The 13409-nt window shown below is 36.9% G+C and overlaps 1 protein-coding gene across 1 annotated transcript; it reads left to right on the top strand.

Moving 5' to 3' along the window:
- Window positions 1-1258: 1258 nt before the first annotated feature.
- LOC145785208 (protein unc-93 homolog A-like) lies at window positions 1259-7580 on the top strand. The gene is made up of 8 exons (XM_082596896.1): window positions 1259-1400; window positions 2010-2159; window positions 2568-2704; window positions 3218-3607; window positions 4187-4354; window positions 5601-5835; window positions 6643-6810; window positions 7449-7580. The coding sequence occupies exons 1-8, from the start codon at window positions 1259-1261 to the stop codon at window positions 7541-7543; spliced, it is 1485 nt and encodes a 494-aa protein (XP_082453022.1). The 3' UTR covers window positions 7544-7580.
- Window positions 7581-13409: the final 5829 nt, after the last annotated feature.

Below are 13409 nucleotides of genomic sequence, written 5' to 3'. Positions count from 1 at the left end.
TATTATTGCTGCAATTGGATGTAGTTTTGTCATAGTTAAAAGATCTTCTATTTTTGTGTGATCAAGTAACCTTTTGTTGGTCATGCTTCTCATGATGTGATTTTGGAAGGTAGTGAGTGTTTTCATTGTTGATGATGTCCAATTTACGCATTCTAGACCGTACAGCACGACTGGTAAAACGTAGGTGTTGAAAATTTTTGCTTTCAGCTTGATTGGGAGTCTATTGGATGTTAGAATCTTTTTGTTCTTTTCAAATGCTGCCCAGCCTAAGCCAATTCGGTGTTGCACTGCAGTCTTTCCATCGTTGGTTGCGGATAGTCGGTGGCCAAGATATATGAATTCTGGTAGGGGGAGCGGATGCCCCCCTGCCCTCAAATTTCTGTGGATGAGGAGGGAAGAAGGGACAATGGTGTCCTTTTAAGGTCATGTAAGCTACTGCACACTTTGCAATATAACAATTTATGGTATTCGCTTTTAGCCTAATTATAATGTTCTATTTTTGCCTCAAAATAATATTCACGACACAAAATTCTCCATCACAGTGAGTTATATTACATCATTATAAAATAGCATGATGCCCTTCTGTGCCATTGTTCTTTGTATAGCGGACACTTGTATCATTACTCGATAATGAGCTGATAGATGAGCATTATCGCTATATCTTATCTTCAAACTTACAAAAAAAATTGGCCTTTCAGCAACAAAATTGCCCTTTTTTCATAATCCTGCCCCTCCAGTCAAAAATCGCTCCGGCGCCCCTGAATATGCGTCCCAAACGCAGCAAATTGTCAGACAAACGTTTTGAAATGCTTGTTTTTCTGCAAGGAAATAACTTATAGGCTGAGCAGCTAATTACAATGCAGTCTCAAAACATAATACCTGCTCTTTATTTATAGCTATTGTTAGCCTGAGCTTGGTTGAAATATTTCCGTTTTATGAGACGCTGGCAAAAAATAGCGCTAGAAATTAGCGCTGACGCTGACGCCGTCAATTTCTTTAAGAGCTTACGCAGTCCTTTACGCCGTAAAGTTTTTAGGCAATTCGCGCTGACGCTGACGCCGTCAAATTATTTCAATGACGCGTACAACACTGGAAACGATAATAATTTATTGCATGAAATAGGCCTTCTGGTAAACACGTTAGGTATTTTTCTTGCTTATACTTTATCTCTGCAACTTTCTATTTTGTTACCGGTATTAGAATACATTGTGCAGGCAACAGAAGTTCATGAATAAATTGCAGTAAACGTAATAAAATTATGCCCATTGCTGAAAGATCGACTTCTAGTAAACGTGTCATCACACAGTTTGCAGCTCAATGTGCAGGCACGTTGCTATGCTATGCTGGTTACTATGTTGTGCTTAGTCTGCAATCAAGCATTAACATTTCGGAAGGACTTGGTAAGTTGTTGTTCAGTACATTGAGTTGTGATGGTTTTGTCACATCTACGGAATTTTGAAACGATGATTCCTATTTGTCACCACAATCTTCAATTGTAAAGCTTTGGTAGAGAGTTTGCTTTGTTGAACCATAGAGACATAAAACAAAGTAACTTCAGCGGATTAAACCCGCTGAAGTTACTTTGCTTTATTTCTCTAATCTTCAATTGGTAAACAACAAGTAAATCTATAGCCTACTAATGATATGATGTGATCTATTTCTCGTCATTCTACACTAGCTAAGGTCTTTTACAGACAGTCAACTTTTCAATTTGTATTTATATATTTAGTATTTACGATGGTATCACATTGTTACTTGAATTATCCTTGCTGCGTTATACAAAAACACAAGCGGTGCCGTTTTTTAAGTTTTTGGTATGATGCTACTTAGGATAAAACTCACATCTGCCAGCAGTAGATCCGACAACGATGTCCACAAGGGGTAGGCCACTAAGCTAGTAATAAATGAATCTCCTACAGGTAAAACACTGAGACGTTAGCAGTCTGGCCTACAGCAAAGTGATTATTTCATCTTGTGTTAAATTAAACTTCTTGTGTAATGTTTTTCAGGTGCTTCAGCTCTGACCGCAACTTACGTTATGTCGGCCTTTTGCGGTTTGTTCTTTACTCCGTTTTTGCTACAAACTGCCGGGCCAAAAATTTGCTTGTTATTATGTGAAGTTTTCTTCATGTTGTACATCTTGGCCAACTATTATCCAAGTAAGTTGGCAGGTTACTAGGCTTATTGTTTTGGTTTTGCTTCGAATTGTTCCTGGCATGGCATGTGTGCAGAAACAAAAAAGTGCCTCAAATAATCGGAATAAACAGTCACATAAGATTATGAAGTCTTATCTAAATACTTGGGACCGACTCGGACTCTGTCATTTGTAAAATCTTGCTTCAAGCAAGTAAAAGTCGTTTGGATTCCACTATAATGACATCATATACAATGTGCTTATCCTTTTGGATTGTAATGTGTTGCACAAAGCAATGTTTTCCAGTTTAACTTTAAACAAGAGTAATGACATTTAGTAATGACTTAGCCTACATCATGACAATTTTTTGAATGTAGCCTACTTGCAGAACCGTACATCTTAATACCTGCAGCCATCCTAAACGGCCTTGCAGAAGCGACAATGTGGCCAGCTAACATGCTTTACTGCTTCCAATATGCGCACGAGTATTCTCGTTGGGGAGTTAAGAGCGCCAGCGCATATACAACTCAATTTACTGGTATTCTGTTTAGTTGCGGACTGTTCAGTGGGGTATGAAACTTAGGCTATAATTCTGCTTGTTCTGTGCTTTTTTCAAGCCATCCCCAATGTGCAGACATTGATACAATACTGTTTGGTCGGCAAGTGAGCTATTTCAAGCTTTGAAATGGACTGAGGTATCAGGAATAACTAAACGACAAGAAAATAATGCAGTTTTTTGTGAACTTCATGATATTGTAATGCAGAGTGCATTCTAAAAAAACGTTTAGTCTGGTAGCCTACCTGTTAGAAATATTGCAATAGTAGTCTTTAATTTTGTATCTAGTAGGCTAATTAGCTCCAAACGTAAGCAAAAATTGGGATCTGAATTAGTTTTTGAGCTATCGTAGATTTAGGCCTATTTGTTACTTGTCATTTGTTACTTGGCCAATACATCAACTATTCAACCCCAGAAGTTAGATTTTTACCGTCTCGACCGCACCCTATTGAACCTCAATGTAAACTATAACTTTAGAACTGCAACAGTAATAAAATTCTACTTGAGTGTTGGTCACTGTTTTTCAGCTTTTAGGGCACTCGCTTAGTCAAATTATTTTCTTTGGTGGAGTATCTGGACCCAGTGCAGCTGAGGATTCTTTTACCAACATCTCATCTACTTTCGATCGTGATTTGTCGGTTTGCGGTGTCAACGATTGTCAGGATCCGAATGCTACCGAAACAAACATGGAAAATTATCGACCAGCTTCCGCGTTTCTATTGAATTTGTTGCTCGGTGTCATGGCTGCTCTGGTTGCAGTGGGATTCATAATCCACGCTGTGTTTCTTGGGAAGTATGTACCTACTCCGAACAACAGTGAAGAAGTGGAGATGACGTCCTTGTCAAATAAATCAATCGATGATAAAACCTCGGAAAAAGTATCTGATGAAACCAGCGGTAGAAAATCAAACACGCAGGTACCGTCATAACTGATTTTTTTATCTCCAATATGGGCTATCATCTAGCTATACTTATAGGCTATTGCAAAATCTTTAGTCATTCAAGAGAAGACGACAGCCTACTAGTTCAACACGAAGAAAGCCGTCACCAACGAAAAATAGTTCTCTTTCTCTGCAAAACCTCTTCATAATCACATCAGTATCAGTATCACCCTGGACAAATCATTACTTAGGTCTGAGGAAACATATTGTTGTTGTCTATAATTTCCACACAAACAGGTGACATTTCGAGTCGCCTAGTTTAAGCGTTTGGTAGGCACATGTTGATGTGTTTGAATTGGGCTAATATCTCAGCACAGCAACTCTGATCATTCCAACTGTTTTTTAAATATTGTTTTCAAATCAATCTCCAGAGGTTGTAAAAGTTGTAACTTACACAGTAAAGTTTAAACACATATTTTTATAAATTTATCAGTCAAACTGCTACAGCACAGATGGATTTTTTAGAATTGAAAAAAAAAAAAACGTTGGATTTTACAGCTCTGTTTCGAATCACTCACTAAATGCTAACCACAATTTTGTACGTTTGTATTTCAGAAAGCATTCCTTAAAACAGTGGCGGTGGTGAAACAAATGTTTTCTCAATTGACTAATCCTCGACAATTGCTGTTAGCTCCCATGGTGATGTATTATGGGATTGTATTGGGTTTCTGGCTAATGGATTTTAACCGAGCGTTTGTCTCTTGCATGCAAGGTGTTGAGAAGGTGACAGAACCGTGTTTTGCGTAAACCTATACAAATCATTAGTAGCCCACTTGGGCTATCTTCTTCGCAGGGTAACAGGCCTAATCCCTTTTCTGTCACATGAGCTAAGCTTTTTGATTTGGTTTCTTTTTATTGTGACTTAACTTAATAAACTTTGACCTAGTTAATGATAAAATAAGTTTAAAAGTGTAACTTTTTTAGTGATTAACAATTTTGTAAAAGTTCAAGTAAGCCGAAGATGTGGGACCTTTGAACCTCAAGTAGGTTTTTCAAGTCTAAAAACTTTAATTCTTCAGCAATTTCTAAAAAGTTTCACACAACAATTTATTTAACAATAGTAAGCATAACATTAAATAAACATTTTTCTACTTTTATTTTTAGTAAATTTGCAAACATCTAATATTTTTTATAAAATTAGGTTAAAGGTCCTATTGGGATGGCACCTTCAACTCCCCCCCCCTCCCCCAGTGTAGGATTTTTGAACCACTTTGCTAAATTTAAATACGTAATTAATGAAAAACTAAAAGATAGTTGTTGAAGTTTAAATACAATGCAAGCAATCTTTCAAACATAAAATCGCCCCTTGTAGCTTCAAATCAGTGTAAACTAGTAAAATTTTGTGTCAGAATACTGTATAATATTGTAGTTAGGAAAATCAAAATAGGCTATGTTTTTGTACTCATGATAGAGTTCAATTGTTTACATAGTGCTTATGAATTTTTGATGAGATAAAATACTACAAAGCATTTCTTCATTTTGGTTGGCATTCTTCAACCATTGGTTTAAAGGCCCCTTGACTGGCTGGTTTACAGGTCCCATATGGCATTAAGCATGCTTTTCAGTCTAGTAGTTCTTTCTGACATAATTATGAGTTTTAATAACTACCGATAAATTGCCAGTATTTATTTTTTGAATTAAGAACCATTTAAGATAATGAAGAAAGCACTGAGAAAGCGCTGAAAACAAAAACCTGGTGCGCTGAAAACTACTTTTGGCTGTTCAACACAAAAAGTCGTAAAACGTCACTTTTTATCACTGCGTTGCTGTAATCTTTTGAAGCTATAGATTGAGATTAACATAGACCAAGAACGTTTAATTTAAAGAGATTTAATTTGAAAGGGAAAAGGTAGGGTAGTGACATAAAGGTTCCACATCTCCTTATATTGCAAGTACGGTAGGCCTATGATACGTTTGTTTTTTTGTTTTGGCAATGAAACATGCTGGGTCATTTCATATTGGTTTTTAGATTGGTTTCTTAACGATATTGTCTACAATTTCCGGAGGGTTGGTAGCGTTGGCAATAGGAGCAGTAGCTAGTCGTATCGGAAGAAATATTCCATTTTTGTTCATGTTTGCTGTTGATTTGGGCTGGTATGCACTTTTGCTGTTTTGGGTTCCTACGAAAACTTCTCAGTGGGTTCTTGTCGTCATAGCTGTCATCACTGGATTTGACGATGGTATTTGGACAACACTGACAAACGGTAAAAGCGTGTTCTCAGTAAACTTACAAACTGTTATTTGTTACGTCTGCGGGAGAGGGTGACTAGTGATCACGCCCGTTGGTCAACGTTGCAAGAGTGGGAGCTCCCGATGTTGGGTAGATCAGCGAAGGCAGGTCCACCTTTTTTATTGTCAGAAACAACTCAGGTTGGTGATACCGAAGCAGAGTAAAATTCCGAAAATGGATTTAGCTGCTTCGCGCCACACGTCTGCGCGACGCTCGAAGGACGTCGGTTCGACACCGCATCAGAGCATGCTGCTGTGTCTTGGCAAGTCAAAATAACGCCAAAATAATGAGAACAGTTGACTCGCTGTCTACATGTCTATTTTCTATTTACACAATTGCCTATTAATTATGATACATCTGTGATTCGCAGTGTAGCCTACTGTATTTTGACGCCATGGCTCTTAAATACAACAGAATTAGGCTATTATTACTGTTACAGTTGCAGTGCTATCTAATAGATTATAAGATCATAGTTGATAAAGTACTAGCCTCTAACTCTGTAGAGTGTAGACCTTAGTTAATCGTCTTTTTAGGTCACACCAAAGACCTTACATTACAAAGATGGCATTGAGTCTTATTCTGGCTTAGACCAAGGCGTTAAAGATATGGATTTAGGTTACGTGATAGCCTACTTGGCTACCCCTCTGTACCGCTGTACTGAATCTGTCTTGTAAAGTGCTAAAGTTAAGAGCAAGACTGGCAAGGTGGCTTAAAGTAGCCTATATGGTTTGGATGAACCAGAAAATGGTTTTCTTAAACATAAAATGAATGTCTATTTCAGAAATGTATGGTTCTTATTTCCCTGACAATAAAGCTGTAAGTTTCACCATTTGGTCATCACTCATGACGGCTGGTGTGGTGTGGCAAACAAGCTGGAGTTCAAGTCTATGTGTTTATCAGAAGATATACTTTCAAATCGGAATGCTTTGTTTTGGGATGCTCTGTTACCGTAAGTAGCAATTCTTCCTATACCGTCAATTTAACTTTAGAAAAATAGTTATTACTTCATCACAATACATCACGTAATAAACCTTCTTTTTTGTAATCAAAGTAATGTAGTTGTAATTTTATAGAAGCGCTGTTGTTCTGCTAAGCGCTTTGATTTTAACGTTTATAAAATGATAAAACTTCTCACTCGTACCAGTGTTGGCAATCATTTTCGGATTTCCAGTGAAAACGTGGCGGAACGGAGTACCGCTACACCAGCACTGATTTTAATTAATCCAACTCACCATCGTCATGACTTTCCCTCGTGTTCGTGGACACTGGGTGCGAATTGGAATGCATACAACTGAACATGGGTGCTGCACACTCAAAAATCATAAGCAAACTTAACAAGTTATCATTTGTACAATAATAAGGCAAACCACTTTGATTCGAACCATACAGCTCCAGTAGTCAGTTGTCACTTACGTATAACGGAAGCTCTCTCCAGCCCGATTGAGAATCTAATTGTAACTCCTTACCAATTGCAGCTATTACTCCATATGGATTCACCACATAGGCTACATTCTCCAGAGTAACTTTTGAACTTGCAGTAGTTACTAGTTATGTATGGCTTTGCTTACAAACTATTCTATTTTTCAGAAATAGCTCTCTACATTTATGGTGACAAACCTTCTAAAGGTAAGCGTCACTCCTCTGAGCTTGCTGTGCTTCGGAATATTTCAGTAACCGAGTAACCATACAAATCAAAATATCTTCCATTGGAAATAGCTGTAACGTGTGGTATAAGTAAAATTCTTTATCATTCGTCTTTCATTAAAACTGCAGTGTTTCAGTTCACTTCATTGATGTGGTTAAATGTGTTTGCAGTGAAAACCTGGTCGCAAAACGCAGTTTGCATCCCGAATCGCAGCATGCGAGAAGAGTTGTAACAGGTTTTTATATATCAAACAGACAAATGCTTAAAAATTTAAGATTTTCAATTGGTTTGAATATTCGTAAATATTAAATTTCAATTCAAATTTTTTTTTGTCGGAAAACAACACCAATGATAAAGTTACTACAATAGTTTACAGGAACAAACCAACAAAAGGAAACGACGGCAAAACCACAGAAATTTAAAACGTGCATGCGATGTAAATTTAAAGCATATACGTCGATGAAAGTAAAGTTAAGCACGGCCACCAAACCTAACAGTTTAAAATAGATGAATTAGTTGAAAGAATCAGTTGGCTCCACACAGTAGCGTAGCCAGGAATTTTCAATGGGGGGGGGTTGACGACCCAGCAGCGGGGGGTCTGGGGGCCCCCTCCAGAAAGTTTTGAAAAATTACTTTGAATTTGGTGCATTCTGAGAGCATTTTCAACAAAAATGTGGGTATGAACATTCTTGTAAAATGGTGCTGTCCGGTGGCATAGCGAAAGGATAAGATCATGTTTTCTTCGGCATTTTTCGCAAATAAAGCTAAGTCTCTATGTTTTCTTGTTGCTAATTCCTGGCTGAGATGTTTGGTATTGGCAAAACTCGCTCTTTTAATACAGTTTTGTTAAAAATTTGGCAATTTTAGACTGAAAGCATCATTCTCAATATCGTGACGTCACACGCGTGCCAAAAGGGGGGGGGGTTGTAACCCCCCCCTTGGCTACGCCACTGGCTCCACATACCCAAAGCAACTGGAGGTGTGACAGTTGATGAAGCCATGTGGGGACGACTGAACCTCACAATCAATACAAAAAAAGAAAAAGAAAAAACACGAGCATTTAATAAACGTACGGTGAGCTTATTATACAAAAAACTATATACAGTGTTTCGTTTGTAAATATGAAATCATAATTGTAAACATCAAATCATAATTGTAAATATGAAATCTTATACAAATGTAAATATGTCAGGTAAGAATATGTAGGCTACTGACTGAGTGCAAAAGCTCAATGCGTTGTTTTTCCAAAAGACAGCGTGTAATGGTATTCCGAGGCATCCTACGCGAGCTTGCTTTTGTGAAGCCAGCACGGTCGATAAATTTCTTTTATTTTTGGGTATTCTCATAACGTCAGACATTGAATCAATGTAAAAAGAACTGATTTCTCTAACTAGTTCAGGCACGCAACCATAAGGGAGCTCTGGAGGCAACTGCCCCTCAATATTAGAACTTGCACCTCAAAACATATTAAACTTAATACTACTGTAATACAATTTTTGCGGATTTAGAATATTTAGAATTTAGATTAATACAAAGTGCTTCTATAAGTGAACTGCCTCTGCAAGGTGATCAACTTTAGTGACCATGTTTTAACTGTTTATTTTTTTTTTTTTAACTGTTTATATAAAAAACAAAACAAAAAAAAACTGTTTATGAAAATGCATTGTTAATTAAGCATGCCTTTTGGATGCTTCAATTTTAAACATAATTACATAGGAAAGTCCAAACACACAATTCATCCAACTCGCGTGCTTTCGTTGATTAGTTTATCCAACCAATTACCACAAGGCGGAGAATGGAGGGGCAAACAGTTTTTCAAAAATTTGAATTTTGCCCTTATTTTACTGGTAGGCTATTTGAAGATGGATTTATTAAGATGCAGCAAGACTAGAACAATAATAACAAGAAAGAAAGCCACTGGATCAGAGAAAGTAGTTTGACACAATAAATGATCTTGTTCTCAGCATGTGCTAAGTATTTTAAGTGGTGTAAACGCATCGTAGATATAAGTTTTCCAGCTGATAAAAACTACGTTACAAAACTTAAATATGTAGGCTAGGCTAAAGGCCTACTGTATTGCTTTCAAACTATGCATTATGCACGTGTGACAAATAATAAGGTTACAAACCATAACACAGTATGGTATTTATCATAACTATAAAAAACAAACATTTATCAGTTAATGATTTATTGACCATCGTGTTTATTATAATATTAATCTAAGTCCATTTTTTACTGAGAATAGGACAAGACTACCACTTTTGTGACAATAATTCATTAATTGATCAAAGTTATATCAATCTTTTTCGTGTGAAACATATCGACATTTCAAAACTCCTTTCTCATTAGTTGTATGTTTGAGTTTTGTAATAAAAGCTTGCAGAGCTACAGGACATGCGTTTGAATAGCAATATTCAAAGTGTTCATGTTGCTCAATGTCTGGGGTAGGATGATTGGGGCAAGATGGTGACACTGTAGGGGAAGGGAAGGTAATTTGATACACTTTTAACATTTTCGCCTGTTAACTGAAAATTACGTGACATAAACTATGGATTTTAAGCTGAAATGAAAGTCTAATCCCTTACACACTTTTTAAAAACATTTTCACTTTTCTGTTTTTGTTACTTTTTTTTTAATTGAAATTTTAAAAACGTCACTCAAATGCAGTGTTGTACGTTGACGCCGTCAATTTGACGGCGTCATTTGACGGCGTCAACTTTTTGTTGACGCTGAGGCTAGCGCCGTCAATTTATTTTTCAGTTGACGGAAGTGATAGCGCCGTCAACTATTTTGCCGATTTTAAGCGTCAAGCGCTATGCGTCATTTTTTATTTTCATGGAAAAAAAATGAAAAATCTCGTTTCACAATTAGAGTTTCACCTATGGTTTCACAATGTATTCTGGCCAGCGCGACTCATCCGAATTACCGGCTTTTGCGTTGGTTGGAATGGCTCCCTGGAATACACGCGGAAGAAGTTCGCCAAATGGTGATCAGTCTAGGGCCATTTTTATTTTGACCTAAAAAAAAAATTTTTTGACTTTATTTTTATCAAATTTTGACTTTATTTTGACCTAACGAAATTGCTTATTTGTAAAGGTCACATTTCTTCCTTGAATTGATACCAGTTACTCAAACATAATATTTTGTCGATTTCAGACCCAAACGTAATATTTTGTCGAAAAGTCAAGGTTTTTATGGATTATAAAAAGTGCGTCGTGTTTTTCGGCGATAGGAAAATCTCCACAAATCTGTCTAACTTTTGCTGAAGACGATTTAGCTTGGCTATTCCTAAAATCCAAACCGTTGATTTTCGAAAAGACTACGTTTGTGAAGATGGAGCTTTTTATAAAAAATATTTAAATACGTAACAATGAATAAACAATGGGCAATTTGCGATAAAAGGTACTGCTGATCCGTCAGCATTGTGACATATTTCCTGCTTTCATGGGTTAATATGGTTTAATTGTGTCGCAGTTCCTGATTTGCAATGCTTCCACGAGGATTTTGACAACAATTACTATCAAGAAACACAAAAAGTTTGTCAAAAGCCATAATTTGACAAATTTTGACTTTATTGAAAATTTTGACTTTATTGTCAATTTTGACTTTATTTTGACCTATAAACTTCTTAGAAACAGTCCCCTAGGTGCTAAAAATAACTTTATTCTTGGATTCGTGGATAGACGAGGTCCTTAAAAATTTTTGACTTTATTGACTTTTGCGGGCCCTAGTGATCACCCATGTATTGAGAACGAGAAATCAGAGACAGAAAGCGAAAAATCCATGATCGGCTTCGCGGAGCGTTGAAGATACTTTATTTCAAGAGCTTTATGCCTCTGAAAAGAGCGATGTTGGTGCAGTGAACCTGGTTAAAAGATTTATACATGCTAAACTATCACAGCACGTTAGGAACAGTGATACCTTTCCGAGTAAACGTTTTCAATTTATTTTTGAAATACAACACACCAATACCAACCAGCGCTGCTGTGGAACGCATGTTTTCACTTGGAAAGGACAATAGCCTAGGCTATGCGTCCCAAACGCAGCAAATTGTCAGACAAACGTTTTGAAATGCTTGCTTTTTCTGTAAGGAAATAACTAATAGGCTAAGCAGCTAATTACAATGCAGTCTCAAAACATAATATCTGCTTTTTATTTTTAGCTATTGTTAACCTGAACTTGGTTGAAATATTTCCGTTTTATGAGACGCTGGCAAAAAATAGCGCTAGAAATTAGCGCTGACGCTGACGCCGTCAATTTCTTTAAGAGCTTACGCAGTACTTTACGCCGTAAAGTTTTTAGGCAATTCGCGCTGACGCTGACGCCGTCAATTTATTTCAATGACGCGTGCAACACTGCTCAAATGTATCAATTTACCTTCCACGGAAGGTAAATTGATACACCCAGAAGGTAATTTGATACAGTAAAACTAATACAGAAATCCCCTTTGACAGCAAAGCAATAAATGAAAATTTAATATGTGGTTGGCGTGCTTGGGTGCAAGGATGACTGTTGAGGCCTATGTGTGCAACGAAGCTTCTGCAGCGGGATGGACATGGGAAGGATCATTGGCTGGAGTTCTTATTCAAGGGGGGTGCTTTGCGCTTTTCTCATTTTTTGACAGCAGATAGCGTGTAGGCCTATGAAAGCCTATATAATAGTCGTTTCTCAAAGTAGCAGGTCTTGTTAATAAAGAATAACTTATTTAAATCAACTAGATCAATGACAACATTTATTACAGTCACAAAAAGAATTTAATATACTGTATCAATTTACCTTCTCCACATGTATCAATTTACCTTTTTCAAAAAAAATCATAAAATTCTGATTTTTGTATGCTTGAATGCACATTGCAGAAAAAACGTGACATGCCCTTGAAGCCTTATCAATGAACTGTCAAATGAGTTTGGTTTTATCTTTCAGGAACTTTTCTTTAATTTTCCAGACGAAAATAATCATGAGTTAAAAATTTTACGAAAATACTCAAAAAACACACTTTTACAATTTTATGCCATAAAAGCACGAGTTAGCTGCATGGTGCAACTTTTGTAGGCATTATTTTCACAGATCTTCCACCTAATGACAATATTTTTGACTAATATTTTTTGTACATTTCTGTAGGGGAGGGTGTATCAAATTACCTTCCGTATCAAATTACCTTCCCTTCCCCTATACCAGCCTTCGGGAGGAGGAGGATAACGGCTTGTTTATTAGTACGAAACTAATTGAAAAGTAAACCCGCTGGGAAGGTAAGAAAGGTAAGAAAGATGTCTTCGGCCCTTCAAAATGACTTTCATTTGAAGACTCAACATGAGGAGTTGGTTCGTAAGTTGCAGCTGCATATCAGGCATAAACAGCAACTCAAAATGAGTAGGCCAACTCTATTTCGCACACGTTGTTAGGCTGTACATTTCTTACAAAACTGAGCTGTGGCACAAACTAATCGTCAGAGGACGTTAGTTTTATGCTTTCTTATCATAAAATTAACGTAAATGAAAGTGGAATCAGATGATCATGCAATTATTTTGCCTCCCCTACAAGATTTCTCTTTAACGCATTCTCAGTTCAATACTAATACTAAAGTTGGGCTTATAACTGCACGAAAAGAACACTAGAACAGTAACCATGCCTTTAATGATACTGAACATTTTCTTCGGGCATGACAAAATAACGAAATGAAGCACATATTTCACAAGCAGTTCATGTTGCCGTTAATACAAGTCGTAGACCTAACTGAAAAACCTCTGACAGCAAAATAATGAGCTTATTATGTGAAGCAAGATGTCGATCTGTCGGATTCAGACCGCAATTGATTGAAGGAATCTTTATCCTCGGACTGAGAAAGCTTCTTTTTGAAGCTTAATCCTGGTAGTTTTGCATACTTGTAGAGGTTTTGAACCACT

This window comes from Aplidium turbinatum, chromosome 16 (genome assembly GCF_918807975.1).
Source record: "Aplidium turbinatum chromosome 16, kaAplTurb1.1, whole genome shotgun sequence".
In the NCBI taxonomy this organism is placed as follows: Eukaryota; Metazoa; Chordata; class Ascidiacea; order Aplousobranchia; family Polyclinidae; genus Aplidium; species Aplidium turbinatum.
Note: the sequence above shows the minus strand (reverse complement) of the source record. Positions and strands in the feature narration are given on the sequence as shown.